Source organism: Puma concolor, chromosome E1, assembly GCF_028749965.1.
Source record: "Puma concolor isolate L17-30 chromosome E1, mPumCon1.1.hap2, whole genome shotgun sequence".
NCBI classification, from domain to species: Eukaryota; Metazoa; Chordata; class Mammalia; order Carnivora; family Felidae; genus Puma; species Puma concolor.
This window is the reverse complement of record NC_141680.1, coordinates 21,798,393-21,815,632: the sequence shown is the minus strand read 5'-3', so window position 1 is coordinate 21,815,632 and position 17,240 is coordinate 21,798,393. Positions and strand designations below refer to the sequence as shown.

Below are 17,240 nucleotides of genomic sequence, written 5' to 3'. Positions count from 1 at the left end.
GAAGGAAGGAAGGAAGGAAGGACAGAAACAGAAAGAGGGAGGAAAAAAGGGAAGGAAGGAGAGAGGAGGGAGGGAGGGAGGGAGGGAAGAAAGAAGGAAGGGAAGGAGGGAAGGAAACAGGCTGAAAACCCATGGTTTGTAAAGGTGAGTTCCTACTTTGTGGCCATGTGGTGGCTCTTAACATGTAAGGTCATTTGGATGTTGAGAGAGGAAATCTTTTGTGCGGCCTTCTCAGCCTGGCACCCTACACCTTTCCCAACCACTAGGCTTGTATAGTTTTAGCTCCGCCTGGGATGGTATCATGGAAGCTGGGAAGACCATAGCTCCAGATGCACAGCAGATACTAAGAACCTAGCTTCTGTTTTCACTTCATCTCCCCAAAGACTTTTGCCAAACTCTGCATTATGCTACCACCCACTTTGGTTTTTTCCCCTTCTAAACTCCCAACTTCCTGCCTTTCTAATAATTACCAACACATTGGAGCCAGACCGGGGTTGGAATCCTGGCTCTTGCACTGTGTGACATACTCTGTGTGACTCCAGGCAAGTGACTTCACCTCTCTGAGCTTCATTTTCATCATCTGGGAAATGAGGCTTTACCCAGTGCTTGACATCCAGCCCAGTGAATGTTTGTATTATGTGATTCGGGCTGTTACCGTGGCTTAAGCTGTGCTTAAACTAGCAACAGAGAGAATGAGATCGGAAAGAAAAGGCTTCTATGTCCCCATCCATAAAATGGGAATATTACCCATCTGGGAGAGTCATCATGAACAATCATTACATGGTGCACATAATAGTAGGTGGTAAGTACTCTGTGTAATTTTCCTCTCCTCTCCTCCTTCATCTTCTTCCTCTCCCCTCTCCTCCCTTTCCCTCCTCTCCCATTCCCTTATCCCACCTTCCCTGTCCTGCCCTTCTCTTCCTGTCTTCTGTTTAGATAATCACGCGGATCCGCACCTCTGCAAAGAATGTACTTAAATCCTTTCCTTTCTGCTCCTCTGGTGGGTGGACAGACAAGATAAACTGGGAGTAGAGAAACCCAAGGTAGTGTTTGGGCCAGGTCATTTATAAGGGAAAGTGAGTAAACACAGCGCTAATGGCTGAGTCAGAGGAAAGCTGTGGCTGGGAGGAAACGCAGCCTAGATGGAGGCTTTTGACAAATCAACCTGGCCTTAAATCTGAGTCACTGCAGAAGGTCTGTCTGCAAGACAGATGCAGGGTTGGTTCCTTAGTGCTCCCTAAAGGGGAGGTGAGAGCCAGGGTAGGATTAGGTCACGGCCAAGAACAGTTAAGGAGACAGTCAAGGAATTGTGAATAAAATGCCTAATTGTACCTGGGGTTTTATATTTCATTAAGTCCTATTTTTAACTGCATGCTTTTCATAATATGAGTGGATGGTAACTACTAGAGAAGGTTATTATGCTGAACTATTTTAATGAGAGTTTTGTTATGTGTATGGGAGGGGAAATTGGGTAGAAAAGTGTGCAAGCCTCCATTGCTGCACTCACTTTATGGCCAGTGTCACAACCAAGGCCCAATTATTCAAGCTTAAACCCAGAATAAGCCAGTGATAGGTAAGAAATGCTGGGGGGAAAGACTGATTATTGAGGTGGCCTGAGCTTAGGAAGTGAATGTCCCCAGTCAACAAGACATCACTGGGGACACAAAAACCCACGTCAGGAGGAGGACGTGGGTGTGGATATCGTGGGTATCATGGGTCAAGGCAGCCTCAGCAAGAGGCTGTGCTAGTAGGGCCTCTGGCCTGAGATTCTGGCTCTGAGATTCATTCCTGGGGCAGAGTCACAAAGTTCTCCATGAAATGGGGTGAGAATGTGAAAAAAAATAGAGAAATTAAGTGGAAGACAGGGAAGGTTGTAGTGAGAACGCTCAGAGCAATTGAGGGAAAATCTCGACCCCCTCAATACTCTGTGATCACCTCTGGGACAGCATTTATCATGCTTTGAAAATTATCTATGTTTGGGGCGCCTGGGTGGCTCAGTCGGTTAAGCATCCGACTTCAGCTCAGGTCATGATCTCGCGGTCCATGAGTTCGAGCCCCGCGTCAGGCTCTGGGCTGATGGCTCAGAGCCTGGAGCCTGCTTCCGATTCTGTGTCTCCCTCTCTCTCTGCCCCTCCCCTGTTCATGCTCTGTCTCTCTCTGTCTCAAAAATAAATAAAGGTTAAAAAAAAATAAATAAATAAAAAAGAAAATTATGTTTTACCCACGTCATCCACTAGACTGTAAGCTGAGGCAGGGACCAATCTGAATAGACATCACATTCCCAGTGCCAAAGACAGTTCATGACATGCTCTAGGTGTTCAGTCAATACCTGTACAGTTATCACTTTCAACTAATTACAACCAACTTAATTAAGACCTTGTACTCTAGAGCCCAAATACCTGGGCTTGAGTCTAGCCACTGTTTGGACAAGTTACTTATCCAATCTTTGCCTCAGTTTCCTCTTATGTCGAGTGGCTGTAATGGTGGTACATATCTCATGCATTGCTCTGAGGATTGTGTGAGCTAATGCATGTTCACTAAACACAGTACCTGACACATAGTTAGTGCTCAATCAATGTGAACTATCAAATATCACCATCACCATATCATTGCCATCACCATCATCACCACCATCAACACCATCATCATCATAATCACCACGATCATCCCTGTCATCAGATCAACTTCCCAGTGACCAGGGACAAGTTACTAAACTCTGTACATCAATTTCCTCTTCTAAATGTAACTACATGGTCATTAAGATCATGAGGCATTGACACCCTATGGTTCTCTCTGTGGTACGTTTTACTCACTCTGTATTAATCACAGAAACTTCTGAATCCCAAACTGGCTTTCTCTGCCAACCAATGCATCTTTCGACCACCTCTCCAAACTCGCCAGATCTTTGTGCTCAGGGCACCCTGTGTGTGTGTGTGTGTGTGTGTGTGTGTGTGTGTGTGTGTGTGTGTTATAATTAGTCTAAGTAGAATATGACCAGGAAATGAAATCCTATGTGAATACATTTTGTAATATTCTTCAGAGGCAAAGGTATATATCTTTGCATTGCCTGCTGTTTGAAATTGTCTCCACAAGAGCTTCCAGCCATCAGTGTTTCTAGCAAAGAGTTAATGAAAAACCTGATGATAAAATGACAAGCTCTGTGTACCACCTTGTCATAGGACCCTCTGTCCTTGCTGGATGGGAGAGCAGGACAATGTGAAATGAGAAGTTGGGGGAAATAACAGAAGAGGGAGGCAACCATAAAACAACTGAAAATACAGGGAAGTAAGGGGGGTGGGAGGTGTGAAGAGCATGGACTACAATTACTCTAGTAAATGGTATTCACAGAATGCAAGCATTCATGTAAGAAAAGGGGGACATATGGAGACTAAACACACATATGTACCTTCACTAAGTATCACTAATAGATTATACAACAAATTGATAGCATTAGTTGCCTCCAGGGAAAATGGGTCGCTGGGGGAGGGGAAGGGGTAGGCAGACTTTCTAACCAGACTCTTTATTCTTCTGTCTTTTCCAAACCATGTGAATACATTACTGATTTCAAAATGGATTTTTTTTTTTTTTTTTTTAAATTTTTTTTTTTTCAACGTTTATTTATTTTTGGGACAGAGAGAGACAGAGCATGAACGGGGGAGGGGCAGAGAGAGAGGGAGACACAGAATTGGAAACAGGCTCCAGGCTCTGAGCCATCAGCCCAGAGCCCGACGCGGGGCTCGAACTCACGGACCGTGAGACCGTGACCTGGCTGAAGTCGGACGCTTAACCGACTGCGCCACCCAGGCGCCCCTCAAAATGGATTTTTTAAAAAGTGATTTCATAGGGTGAGCAGAGAGTGAACCGGAAGTTGGAATTTGGATGCTGGTTCTGCACTCTTCGGTATCTGAATGATTTATACCAAGCCTCCCCCCTCTCTGGACCTCGGCTTCCTCCCCCTGTGAGAGTGAAGGGGTCCAATTAGATTTAATATCCAGCTCCCAGCTCTCAGGATTTGCCATTCAATGTGGAGCATTGTGCTTCAGTAGAGCTCCCTCCAGCCCTGCAGAGCACGAACCTCCCCGCTCTCTCCTCTGGGCCTGTCCTTCCAGCCCCGTGATCTTTCTCTGGTGGTTGTGGGCTCTCTGAGACCTGGGATTTAGTGCTGGTGAAGGGTGGACAGCTGAGAGTTTGAATTCCAGTAAAATGAGGATGGCCAAGAGGGCAAGATAAATAAATGATAGATAGATGGATAGATCAATAGATAGATGGATGTCTGGTGAGTCCAGGAAAGGGCCCAGAAAAATAGGGAACTAGGAGAGGTCAAGTGTAACACAAGAAGGCCATGCAGCGAGAGGGAAAAGCAGTAGAGATGCCAAGGCACGTGGAAAGGTAATATGGACGAGCAACTCCAATGCCAGCCCCAAGGTTGGGGGGAGGCGGGAGGGAGGACCAATGATTGTGCAATAGGCTAAGAACCACAGTGGAGAAGTCCTCCTTGCTCTGTCCACCAGTGCAGGAATCCTTATCATGACCACTGGACATTTGCTCAGGTCCTGTGACTCTACAGCCACCTCTATGATGACCTCAGAGGCCACCAGTAGCATGAGCTAAGGAGGTATAAGATAGCACCACTAAGCTTCAGGCAGAGGTTGGCAGAAAAGAAAGAAAAGGAGAAAAGAGAAAGGGGAGGGAGAGGGAGGCAGAGTGACAGAGAGCCAAGGGCAGTACAGAGATGGAAAACAAAAGAAAGAGAAAAAAGAGATTTGGGTGCACAGGCCAACCCACAAAAGCCCACCTGCCCCCATAAGATCAGTGACCTCTAGTGCTACAAGTTGTATTGATTAATTACCATGAGCAGTGGAGTCCTAAAAGAAAGTGCACTCGGCACTCTAAGCAGGGACACCCAGAACCCATTGTTACTGTCTTCTCTCGCCACCCACCACCTACACTAAATCCCAGAGGTAAGATGGCAAATAAGAACCCACAGCCAACAGAAGGAAGATTGGGGTCTGGGAGGACCAGGTCCAGGGTAAAGGGCTTGGTGGACTCACGCTCTGCAGGGCTGGGTGGTCACATGTCAAGGTTGTTGACCTCCAAGATCCCACTCCAAGGGCAGAAAATACAGGATAAATGGTTTCGATGACTGGTAACGTTTCCCCTGAGAAGAAAAGACTGACCTTGAAGAGGCTGCTAGGCAGGCAGACTGCTGGAACCCCTTTCGGCATCAACGTACTCTGGTTCCCAAAAGTATTTTGAAGAGCCCCCCTGTGTGCCTACCCTGAGGGGTAGGTGGCCCCTCAGACAGTTTCCAAGGCCGAGCCCCTGAGTAGCAGGGATGAGGGGTAAACAGGAACACCGGGGGCTCCCGTGAAGCCAGATCAAGCCAACGAGAGTGTTGGCTCCAAACAGTGGGTTATAAAAACAGAAAGTCACATTAGCCTAAATTGACCTCCCCCTCCCAACAAACTCATCTGATGGGAGAAAGAGCATGTAATTATGGTGGTAGCCGCACAGCAGAATGCGGGCTGGCTGGCCAGCAGAGAAACATCATGCAGGAGAGAAAGCCAGGATGCCAGGTGGAGAGCAACAGATGTTTCAGAGATAGACAAGAAAAGGGAGCTTTCCTTAAAAGCTTATTATTGGGAAATCACAACGCTAAATTCTAATTTCTTGGTGGAAAGGTTATGTGGGTCAGCTCGTGCGCTGCCTCGTGAGTGTGTTTATCTGGCCAAGTGAGCCTGCTAGGACGGGAAAGCTAATTCAAATGCGCTGTCATTCAATGTAGCTGTGAGGGCAGAGACGTAAGGGGTAGGGGTTGAGAGCATGGGGGATGGAGCTAGGCTGCCTGGATTCAGAGGCTGTCCTGCAGCTTAGTAGCTGTGTGGCTTAGGGTGAATAGCTCAACCTCTCTGTGGCGAGGATTCCACTTCTTTGAAGTAGAGAAAGTCATAGTATTTACCTCATACGATTATTTTGAGGATTAAACACTTAGAACCCTGGTTTTTAGTGTAACTTACAACAGGCCCTAGTGCTTAAGAAGTCCTGTATTTATTTTATTTTTTTAAGTTGATTTATTTATTTGGGGAGAGGGGAGAGCAGGGAGGGGCAGAGAGAGGAAGAGAGAGAGAATCCCAAGCAGGCTCTGCACTGTGAATGCAGAGTCCGACGTGGGGCTCGAACCCAAGAACTATGAGATCATGACCTGAGCCTAGGTCAAGAGCTGAACGCTTAACCAACTGAGCCACCCAGGCACCTCATATTTTATTACATGTTTATTATTATTTATTGTTCTACTTTTGCAAGCAGAATGGTGGAAAGGGAAAAATCTTAAGAATGAGTTAGAGCTTAGTTCAATTCCTGCTTTCTGAACCCTTGGCTCACAAATGTAAAAAAGAGGACAAAAACCCCTCCCCTGCAGGGTTGGAGTGAGAAATTAAATATGTTTACATGCCCAGTGCAATGTGTGGCATACAGAAATACTCAAGAAATTCTAGTTCCTTTCCCCTCTCCCTGTCTTGGTGTGTTTCATCAATGTGCTAGGCACTAACTGAGAGGTAGGGACACAAACATGAACGAGGTGTAGTTCCTGTCCTCAAAGGGCTCACGTCCAGAAGAAAAACCTGGACACACACAGTGACAAGGTCTCCCCCAAGGGCTATGATGGATCCAGTTTCCTAGGAGGCAATGCTTAAGCTGGTTTGAAGAAAGAGTAGACTTTGCCGAGCTGGTGGAAGCATTGGTCCAGGAGGGTGTGGGGGGTAGGGAGCTCACTGCCTATGTGTGCCAGGGAGAGAGCCACTGATCCTTGCTTAAGGTCACCAGCCATCCCTGTGTCTACCTCTGGATTTCTGTGCCAAGACCCCGGGAGCCTATGCGGGATGTCTCTTCTCTCTCCGGAAAAGCAATCCATCTGGAGAATTAACGGGAAAACCCATGACACAGAAGATATTCGGGCAAGCAAAAAGTAGCATGTGTACATTTCAAAGGGGAAACTGCCAGGAAAGGAAAAGCCCCCAGCAGTTGAACATATCAGAAACATAAAACGTCCTAAAGGTTTCTCTAACTCTGTGCCAGCCTAGAATTAGGACTCGGGAAAATGTTATTTATTATAATATAGTCTGATGTGTTATAATACGCCCCGGCTGCTGCTTTAGCAACTGCACTGTGCTCACAAGGTGGCCCCACCTTAGCTGGGATGTGTGTCACTGTGGCAACCCACAGGACCTCCAGGACCAGGCTCTGTTTGAAGCCCCACAAAACTGGCAGATTCAGAACCTTCCCCCCATCCCAAAGCCAGTAACAGACAGCTCCAAGGAACCCAATCCAAAACAGAAATTCAGCAAAACCCACTTCACTAGCTTTTTCTGCTGGTGAATGAGAAGGGCCTCCAGGTGTGTGTGTGGTAGGTGCATGTTTGTGTGTGTGCAAATATGTGTGTGGGTGAGTGAAGTTGACTGGGGCTCAGATGTCCTCTTCCCCAGAGACCAGATGCACAGATGCAGGGAGTTACCAGGCCAACAGGATGTGTGACCCCCCCCCCCCCCAGGTCACTGAGGAGGGAAAACCGGCCTAGCACTGCACCGTTCAGATACTCGGAGGCTAATTCAACACATCTGCGGGGAGCACCCTTAATAAGTCATCACAAAGTGGGTGAGATTCCTCTCCAGGCCCAAACCCCAAAATCCCCAACTTCACTAAGTGCCCTGCTACCTTTGGGATCTTTTCACCCCATCCCACAACCCCTATCAAAATCCACTCTCTGGAAAATGTCTGGAAAACTCCTTTATCCCATGGAGTAATGGGGCTGAAGTGTCAGCTCTCCCAGGGAGGCCTCAGGGGGTCAATCTGAGGTATGGGTGGAGACCCACCGCACACCACACATTGCCAGGTAGTTGCAGAAGCAGGATTCCTGCCCTGCGCTCAAGGCGCCTGGCCCAGAGAGTGCAAACCGTAAGGCCGTACAAAGAGCTAGGGCTTTGGGGACCTGGGTGCAGAATCCCAGCCCACCACTTGCAGGCTGTATTACCTTGGCCAAGTCCTTGGCCTGCCAGTCTCACCTGTGAAGTGAAGTTAGCACTGCACTGTATGCTTCAAGGCTAAATAAAAACGTCCAAAGGTTCCCAGGGGTTGGTGGAAGCCCTGAGCCTTCCCAGGAGGGAAGGGCGACGTCAGCCAACTGGCTGCAGGATCCCAGGTGTGAGAATGGCAGAGATGGAGCCTCCTGCCCTCCTGGGAGAGCTGTGCTGGCTGAGGGCTCCCAGCCCAGTGGTGGTGGGGGGGGGGGGGCACCCCTGGGAAGCTCGTGAGAGGCAGAGCCCATCCTGCCAGAGGCCCAGTCACCACTCCCACACCTCAACACACACAGCATGCACCGCACACAGCACACCCAGAAACCTTGCTATGCATCCGCACACCCATCAACACACCCATTCATACCCACCACCCACTAAGCGCCCGGACACACACACACACACACACACACACACACACACACACAGGACACACTCACCATCACAGACACGCTGTCCTAGACACTCAGATAACCACAGTTCATCGTCTGCAAACGAGCTCACATGCAGGAGATGGGCAGAAATACCCGTTCACACTCCCCGTATTGGGCGCAGGACTCCCCTCGCCACACACACTGTGTACTTGCGCACAGGCCCACACTACACAGCCGCTCACTCCGTACGGCCCGTCTCCCACTCCGAAGTGCTCTCACACACGGCCCCGCATAAACACAACGGCTCTGCCCCACACCTCTGCCCCCCACGAGCCCGCACACCCGGCACATCTGTGCAGTGCACCCCACCACCACCGGGCCAGCTCCAGCAAGAGGCTTCCCACTCGGTGTGCAGCGGCCACAGTGGCCAGGAATTAAAATGCAGCGAGGAGGAGCCGGGCGCGTCAGCACCGCGTCTCCAGGAGCGCACAGCGCTCGCCGCCGCCGCCCCGCCCGCCCGGAGCCGTGGGGCCAGCGAGCCGAGGAGCAGGTGCTCGAAGCCGAGCCGCGCCAGCGTCGCGCGGCCGCTGCCCAAGTTCGCCCGGGGCCCGGAGGAGGGCCGGGCAACCGGGAGAGGAGCGCAGCCGGCGCCGCCGGCGCCGCCACCGCGGGCTCGGAGTCTCGAGAGAAGGACGCGCGGAACAGCGAGTCCGGGTCACCCCGCCGAGAGGTGCAGCCGGGGCTCCGCAGTCCCCAGCTCCTGGCGCCGCTGGGGCAGGGAGAAGAACAGGCAGGGGACAGCGAGGCCGGGCTTTTCTGGAGACTCGAGGCACCCCGGAGAGTCGAGGGGAGAAGCGACACTTTCTTCTGGCAAGCAGCCCGGAAGGGGCCCAGCAGCGAGCAGCCTCCCGCAGGACTCCCAGAGAAGCCCCGGTCCCCGGGCGAGAGCGGGCGCGTCGCACGCAGGGCTCCGGCGCGGGACTTGAGGGGAGCCTTCGAGGGTCTCGGCCGAGCGCAGCCCGAGGAGCCGCGAGCGGGTCTCGCCGCGAAGGGAAAGAGCGCAGCAGCGGGCCGGGCGACCCCTCGCGCCGGTACACACCCACCCCACCCGCCGCGCCCGAGCCGCGGTGCGCCTCTGGGGGCGCTCGTTCCCCGGCGCCTTCTCTCCCGGGTCCCAGCACCGCTGGGCTACCGGCTGGGCTGGCGGGGCCCTTGGGGATGCCCAAATCAGGCATGGTGGCCGAGTGGCTGCTCTCCCCGGACCAGCGTAAAAGCTGGGGTTAGGCGGAGCAGGGGGGACTCGGCGCAGGGTCCCCCGAGGTCCAGGACGAGGGGAGGCGGGCGCAGCGCCCGGGCACCGGAGAGGCGGCGCCCGGTGGGGCCCCTCCAGAGGTAGCGGCCGGGCCAGGCACTCTCCAGGAAGACTAGGGGCCCGGAGAGCCCGCGCGGCGCTCGGGAGAGGCCAGAGCCAGGGGCGGCGGGCCGAGGCAGCGCTCAGTCCCGGGCGGGCGCCCGCGGAGGCGGCGGCGGCGGCGGCGGCGCCGGGCGGGCATGCCGCGCCACCGGAGCTCCTTTCGGGCGCACGCTTCCCTGGCGCGGGCTGCGCGCGGCGGCTGTTGCTGCTGCTTCCACTGCTGCTGCGGACTCCCATGGCGGCTCCTCCCGGCCGGGGCCGCCGCCGCTGCCGCCAGCCGCGGGCTGAATGAATGAGCCGGAGCGGCGGAGCCCGGCTGCCCGCGGCCGCGCTCACCGGCCCGGGACGCTTCCGCATGGCCCGCGAGGAGCCGGCGCCGGCGGCGGTGGCGGCGGCCGGGCAGTCCGGGGGCGACAGGAGCGGCGAACGCGAGCGGGCGCTGCAGGGGCCGGGGGTCGCCCGCAGGGGGCGGCCGTCGCTGAGCCGCGCTAAACTGCACGGGCTGCGGCACATGTGCGCCGGGCGCACGGCGGCGGGGGGCTCCTTCCAGCGGCGGGCGCTGTGGGTGCTGGCCTTCTGCACGTCCCTCGGCTTGCTGCTGTCCTGGTCCTCGAACCGCCTGCTCTACTGGCTCAGCTTCCCGTCGCACACGCGGGTGCACCGCGAGTGGAGCCGCCAGCTGCCCTTCCCCGCCGTCACCGTGTGCAACAACAACCCCCTGCGCTTCCCGCGCCTCTCCAAGGGGGACCTCTACTACGCCGGCCACTGGCTCGGGCTGCTGCTGCCCAACCGCACCGCACGCCCGCTGGTCAGCGAGCTGCTGCGGGGCGATGAGCCGCGCCGCCAGTGGTTCCGCAAGCTGGCCGACTTCCGCCTCTTCCTGCCGCCGCGCCACTTCGAGGGCATCAGCGCCGCCTTCATGGACCGCCTGGGCCACCAGCTCGAGGACATGCTGCTCTCCTGCAAGTACCGGGGCGAGCTCTGCGGGCCGCACAACTTCTCCTCTGTGAGTTGCCCTCCGCGCGCACCCGCTCCCCCCTGCTCCCCCACGCTCCAGAGTCAGTAGGCCCTCCCCGCCCCCCCCCCCCCCGCCCGCCCCAGGCAGGACACCAGGCCGCTGGCCATGACATCATTCCAGGACGCCCAGGCGGAACCCGCTCTTAGGTCCCCTGAGCCGTGACCTCCAGGTTGAGGGAAGTTGGACACCACTGTAGGAGGGGTGGCCTCGCTCGCCCGTCCCGGCCTCTCTCCTTCCTGTGTTAGCCCCCAAACCCTCAACTCTGCTCTTTCTGGTCCTCTCTGTGAGTGCTAGCCCTCTTTGTCCCGGACGTCACCCCCAGGTCCACAGGACTGCAGGCAGCTGCCCTGTGTCGCGGTGAAGGGATGGGAAGAGAGAGAAGCACGTCTTACTTGTGGGCTTGTCTTTGGGGAAACCATCAGGAAGCTCTTTAAAAATGAGCCATCAGCAGAACTGCACTGCTCTAAGCAGCTTACGCCTGAGTTCCAAAGCACTTGGAGTCTGGAGGGGAGGAGGGGGAACTTTGGAGGAAACGCCCAGGATGTTAACCAACGCCAAAGCTATAGCCAGTGAGGTGGAGGAGTCGGCAGCCCCATCTGCTACTTTTTCAAAGCTCTGTCTCAAGCACCCAGGGGACTTGAGCCGTGGTGGGCATCAGCCGGGCCCTTGACCCCATGAGTTGAGCGTGGGCCCTGGTCTAGAGGAGCCACGCCCCTGCAGTGGGGAGAGCAGCCTAGTAGAGAGATATTGATTCCAACAGCAGGGGCCAGGAGAAGCTGTGCTCCTGGTTTGTAAACCATTTGCTGTGCTGGTTCCCCCACGCTGTGGGTCTGGATAATGCAGCTGTCAGACAGAAGGTATCTGCCTCGCACGGTCTGCCGTGGAGGAGTTCTTGTGCCAAGCCCCAGCGTGGGACAAGCCTGTCCAGTCATTCGTGTGTAAATGCCCCTTAGGTGGGTTTGGGTTTTTCCACTAGTGCGGGGAAGGTTGGCTGTGTGTTTATTTGCGATGCTCTGATGATGATTTAACCAGCCCCTTTGCCTCACCCCTGAGACTCTTGTGTCTGACAAAGCTTTTCCTGTGATGGTAAAGAGATGCGGCTGCTCCAACAGGTGTTGGCCCGGATGCCAGGCAGGCCAGGCCTCTGATTGGCTAATTGGGCAAGTCCCTGTCTAGGATGGTGACCCTGGCTCCAATCTTATCCTCCTTGTTTTGGTTTATGTGGGGCGTCCCTGATTCTTCCACTTCCAAAACATCCCTTATTTTCTGGGCTTTCCAGCATGCCTTTGAAGAATCCCTACCTAGTGGCTCCCCTGCTTCAGCAAGCAGGAAATGCTGTTAACGTGTGCTGCTAAGCGACTCCTTTCAGACTTCAGACACAATTCTGAGTTCTACAGAGACGAAGGAAAGAGAGTAGCGATGCCTTGTTTGTTGTTTGGCTGACCACAACCTAGCAGCCCCTAAAGTTAGACTGAAGTTCAACGTTCCATTCGGTTATCAGCAACCCCTGGCTCCCGCTTCAAGTTGTACGACACGGCCCGCCAAATAGAATCGTGCATCTCTGACGATGGCTGTGCAAAGAGGGCAGAATGGCATGCTAACAGCCAGTGTTCACATCTGACACTCACACAACCTCTGTGTTAGCAATGAGCCTCATTCCCATTTTAAAGATGAGGAAAATGAGGCTCCTCAAGGCTGTCCAAAGCTCAGAGCCAGCCAAGTTGAAAGTCTAACTCTGCACGCCATCAGATGCATCACACAGAAGCCACACGTCGCCTTCTTCTCTGAGCCTGGACCTCTCTTCTATTAGAAGACCCCTGGGCAGGATTCTTGCTCTCCCCAACGCCTACCAATTCCTATCCCTCCTTGCCTTGGAGCATGGCTGGGAGAGTGGAAAGCAGAGCTGCCCCAGGTGGTGCAGGCGGTCATAACCTTGGCCACATGTTACAGGACCCCACCATGCAACAGGAGCTTGCTGCGGCAAGCATACAGCCCCTTCAGAAGCCACCGGACCTCAGTCTCCCTAGCAGGTACGGCCATGAGTTGAAGCAATCAGGCCCCTTCCCACTGGGGTACTCCCTTCTCTTACTCACCGGTACCCTGCCTCCCTTCATCAGAAGAGCTTGCAGGCATACACACACCCCAGCAAAGGATATACCTCCCTTCCCCAAGTATGTGTTCCTGGGCACTCAAGGGACCCCTAGTGGTTTCCTATCATGACCCTGCCCCGGGGACTTTCCAGTCCCCTAACAGTTCGTGCTTTTTTTCCAAGGACCTCACATTAAAGGCTGCACCCCTCTGTCCGTGGAAGCCAGAAGCTATTTTGGGGGAGCATCAGATACAGAGCTGGCCCATCAGGCATATTTTCCTCTAACTACATAGGCCCCCTGACTCGGGCCTTTGTCGTCTTTGATGGAGTAGTACAATGGTGCAGTGGTTGAGAGCATGCAGCACTACTGCGCTGAGGTTCAAGTCCTCCCACTTACTGTGCGCCTTCAGACAAGTGGCTTTGCCTCTCTGTTCTTTAGTTTCCTTCTCCCTCTAGTGGAGGTACCAAAATACCGTATTTGTTGTGAGTGTATAGATGGATGGATGGATGGTCGGGTGGGTAGAGGGATGGATGGATGGATCGATGGATAGAGAGGCAGACAGAGAGATAGATGTGTAAATGCATGTATATGCACAGGTAAGAGCTCTGAAAATTGTGCTGGCCCCCATAAAAATGTTGCCTTGAAACGGCATCAGCCTCCTAACTGGTCTGTTGGCCTCCGGCTCCGTGGTCCTTCCCCTCCGCACCCAACCCATGCCCTATAGCCAGAGTAGTCTTCCTAAAGGTCCCCTCAAAGCATATCATCCCGCTCCTTAATTTTTTTTTTTTTCAACGTTTATTTATTTTTGGGACAGAGAGAGACAGAGCATGAACGGGGGAGGAGCAGAGAGAGAGGGAGACACAGAATCGGAAACAGGCTCCAGGCTCTGAGCCATCAGCCCAGAGCCTGATGCGGGGCTCGAACTCACGGACCGCGAGATCGTGACCTGGCTGAAGTCGGACGCTTAACCGACTGCGCCACCCAGGCGCCCCTCATCCCGCTCTTTAAAACCCCTCGGTGGATCCACTGTTCTCAGGTGCTGCACTTGTGTCCTGCCTTACCTCCTGCCACACCCTTTCTGGCACCACATACTTAAACTCTGCCAACAGGCTTCCCAATGTCTGGATTACCCCTCCCCAGGCCTCTCTGCCTTTCTCTGCTGCTGTAAGCCCCCCCTCCCCTCCCCCCACCACCACACACACACAGACTGCTTTGCCTGCCCCAGGACACGAGTCATCCTTCAGCATCCAGCCCTGGGGGTTTCTCCTACTTTGGAGCCTGTCCTGACTGCCCCACTCTGCCCCTCTCATCACCAAGCAACTGATACCTTCCTCTTTTCTGCCCCTTCACCACCCCATTTGGATGTCAGCCCTCACACCTACCTGCTGGTCTGTGTCTGTCTCCCCCCCTCCAGACCCCGGCAGGAGTCATGTCTGACCCCCCTGATCTCTCCAGCACCCAACACAGAGCCCGACACATAGTAAGTGTTGAGGAAAGGTCTGGGGAATGAATTCCTTCACCAGGTATCCCCCAAGACTCCTTGTTGTCCTGGATGACCCGCTCCAAGACTCTTGGCTTAATTTCTCCCAGGAACACCAGTGGAAGGCATTTCTCGTAAGGAAATGCCCAGGCAGTTTCTGGGCATTTATTCCTTTTGGGGTTGGAGGGGGAGAGAGTGGGGAGCAGCATTGCTGAGCACCGCGATCCCTCTGCTTCCCAACCCCTAAGAGGACCAGTGCCAACAGGTGGAGAATGGGGCTTCAGGAGAAGCCTTTGGGGGAGTATGCTGGCTGCCCCCAAAGCCTCATTCCATCTAGCTTGTATCACCTCTGGAAATAAACTTGGCAAGGGAGAGACGTGTACGGTGGAGAGGTGTCAGTTGGCCTTTATTCTCCAGGCCCATTTGGGATGTGTTTATTTGCAGCCGCTCTGTTTGTTGCTGCTGCGCAAGGGTTAATCGCTCCGCTGCCAGAAAAAGCAGCTCCCACTTCCGAATGCCCGTTTGTTTCCCTGGCACCAGCTGTGGACCTCGGGCTCAACACACCCTGGCCCTTCTGGGTTGTCCTGGGGTGGGGGAGGGGGCGGAGGGGAGCAGCCTTCCCAGGGAGTGGACAGGGCGCCGCACCACGAGGCCGAGCTATCTGGGACTTGCGCCTGCAAAGAGGGACTGAGGGGTTGGGAGCAGGGGCTGACAGAGGCTGTTGAGGGTCTGCAGCGTGAAGAACCAAGAGCAGTGGACCCTCTCGGGCAGGAGGCACGGTTCAGGGGGAAGTGTCGGGCAGACCTAGCTTGGGCCTCGGGCACTGCCCCTTTCTAGCTGTGGGCCTCGGGCAGCCCTGCCCCACACTGCTGGGCTGAAGATAACATGTGTGCAGACGCTGGCCGGCTCTTGCATAGCAGCAGGTGCTCAGTGTATGAGAGCTGTTGTATAATCTGGATAAAGAGACTGGCACAGTATCTGGGGGTAGCAGTGATTAATTATTCTTAATGTAATTATCATATCTTATCATGACCGCTTCTCTGAGTGGGGATATGCTCATTTCCTGGTTCATTCACTCAATCACCCAGCGTCTGTTGAGTGTCAACTGTATGCCAAGCTCTATACTAGCTACTGGGGGCTATAGAAATAAATAAAGCTCGCAGTGTGTCCTCCATTCATTTTTGTTGAGGAAAGAGGTGTGTGGAGATACTGGGAAGGAGCGCGGAGCTGCTAGGTGAGCTTACGGAAGTACCTCGGTCAGACTGGGGACCTCTCTGATGGCTTCCTGGAGGCAGTGATATCTGAGCTGAGTCTTGAAGCATCAGTAGGAGTTCCAAGGCAGACAAGGAAGGAGGGAGGGGATTTCAGAGAGAAGGGACAGCATGTACAAACGAGAGTGCAGATAAGATAGAACACAGGCTTCTAGATCCTGAGAGTGGTTCAGGGCACCTGGAGGGAGGGGCTGGAGGTGCTGAGGAGTAGAGCGGACCCTGTGATAATGCAATGGCGTGATGTTTGGGGGCCAAGCTGGTTTTTTTTTTTAACTTTGTAGCAAATCTCTGACTCCTTCCGCTACTGGCTCTTAGACCATGGAGTGTCCCTATCTGTGTCATCTGTGGCCCACCCCCATTCCTACCTCCATCAGGGCCACCCCTCCCTGCACTTTTCCCCCATCGCTCACCGCCTTGTGCTGGGGTCAACCCTGAGTCCAGATTTTGGACTAGTCGTATGTACTAAAAGCCAAGGAAACAGCATTTGGTTTCATCACATTTTGTCACAGCAAGCAGGCTGGCTGCTCGGAGCCAGCGACAGAAAACAAGAAATCGTTCTAGCAACATATTGTTTAAAATCAGCAAATTCTGTTGAAATGGTGCTAGGCCAGGCCGTACAGCAGTTGTGAGGATGGATGGCTTTAGGGAGGCAAGAAAGATACTTTTGCCTTTGGAGAAAAGACGAATAAACGAGCTAATACATGTAAAATGCTTACAACAGTTTCTGGCACCAAGTAAAGGACTCAATAAATGTGAGCTATTTCCATTATTATTACTTGCGGTGAGTGTTCTGAGTGAAGGACGAAGTCAAATAGCGCTGGGCAGCTGTGATACTCCAGGCCCGGGCTGGGCGTGTACCTCTTGCCATCTCAGTTCTCGGGATAACCCTAAAAGGTTGTGTGATCGTTGGCACTTTATGGATAGGGAACTGCAGCTCTCTGCGGGGTTGGTGGGGGGGGGGGGGGGGAGACTGTAGTCTGCCTGGAGTCACAGAGCCAGCAGATGACAGCGCTGGAATTCGAACCCAAGTCCTCATGACCACAAAGGTGCATGCAGCTAGATGCACGCTGTGTAGCTCGATGAAGGAGCAGCATGGGGGCGGGGGGGGGGGGGTGCGGTTTGTGTGCAGTGGGAAGACCAACCAATGCAGCCTCAGTGACTCTGGCCTCAGGATCTTCCTCTGTGAAATGAGGGCACGTGCCAAATGACCAGAGGGACTTAGCCGAGAAGTCCTCCATCCAAGTGAGCGGTCAGGGGAAAATAGGGCTTAACTATTGCAGATGGCCCGAGCTTTTCGGCCAACCATTTCGTTTCTTTGCAGAGCTGAAGCAGTGATTAAGGGGGAAATGTACACGTTATTGGAGTGCTGGAGACAGGATGGTGATTAAATAGACATTTATACAAGGAACATGAAAAGAACTCTACCAGAGATTTTACTTTGGGGAAATTAGTTTAGGGAATCAAATGTAAACTCTGCTCAGGTCTGGAGATGTCCAAATTGACCAACGTCAGGCTGATTCTGAT

At 53.8% G+C, this 17,240-nt stretch overlaps 1 protein-coding gene across 2 annotated transcripts in view; it reads left to right on the top strand.

Moving 5' to 3' along the window:
- The window catches only part of ASIC2 (acid sensing ion channel subunit 2), a 1,013,600-nt gene that overhangs the window by 735,136 nt on the left and 261,224 nt on the right, over nucleotides 1-17,240 (top strand). The window contains exon 1 of one of the 2 annotated variants that reach the window (XM_086686616.1): nucleotides 8,979-10,863. The exons of the other annotated variant lie outside the window; for it this stretch is intronic. Within the exon in view, the coding sequence (XP_086542742.1) occupies nucleotides 10,150-10,863 (714 nt within the window). The 5' untranslated portion in view covers nucleotides 8,979-10,149. Of the gene's footprint in view, nucleotides 1-8,978; nucleotides 10,864-17,240 lie in introns of those variants that run through there. 2 annotated transcript variants of the gene reach the window in all.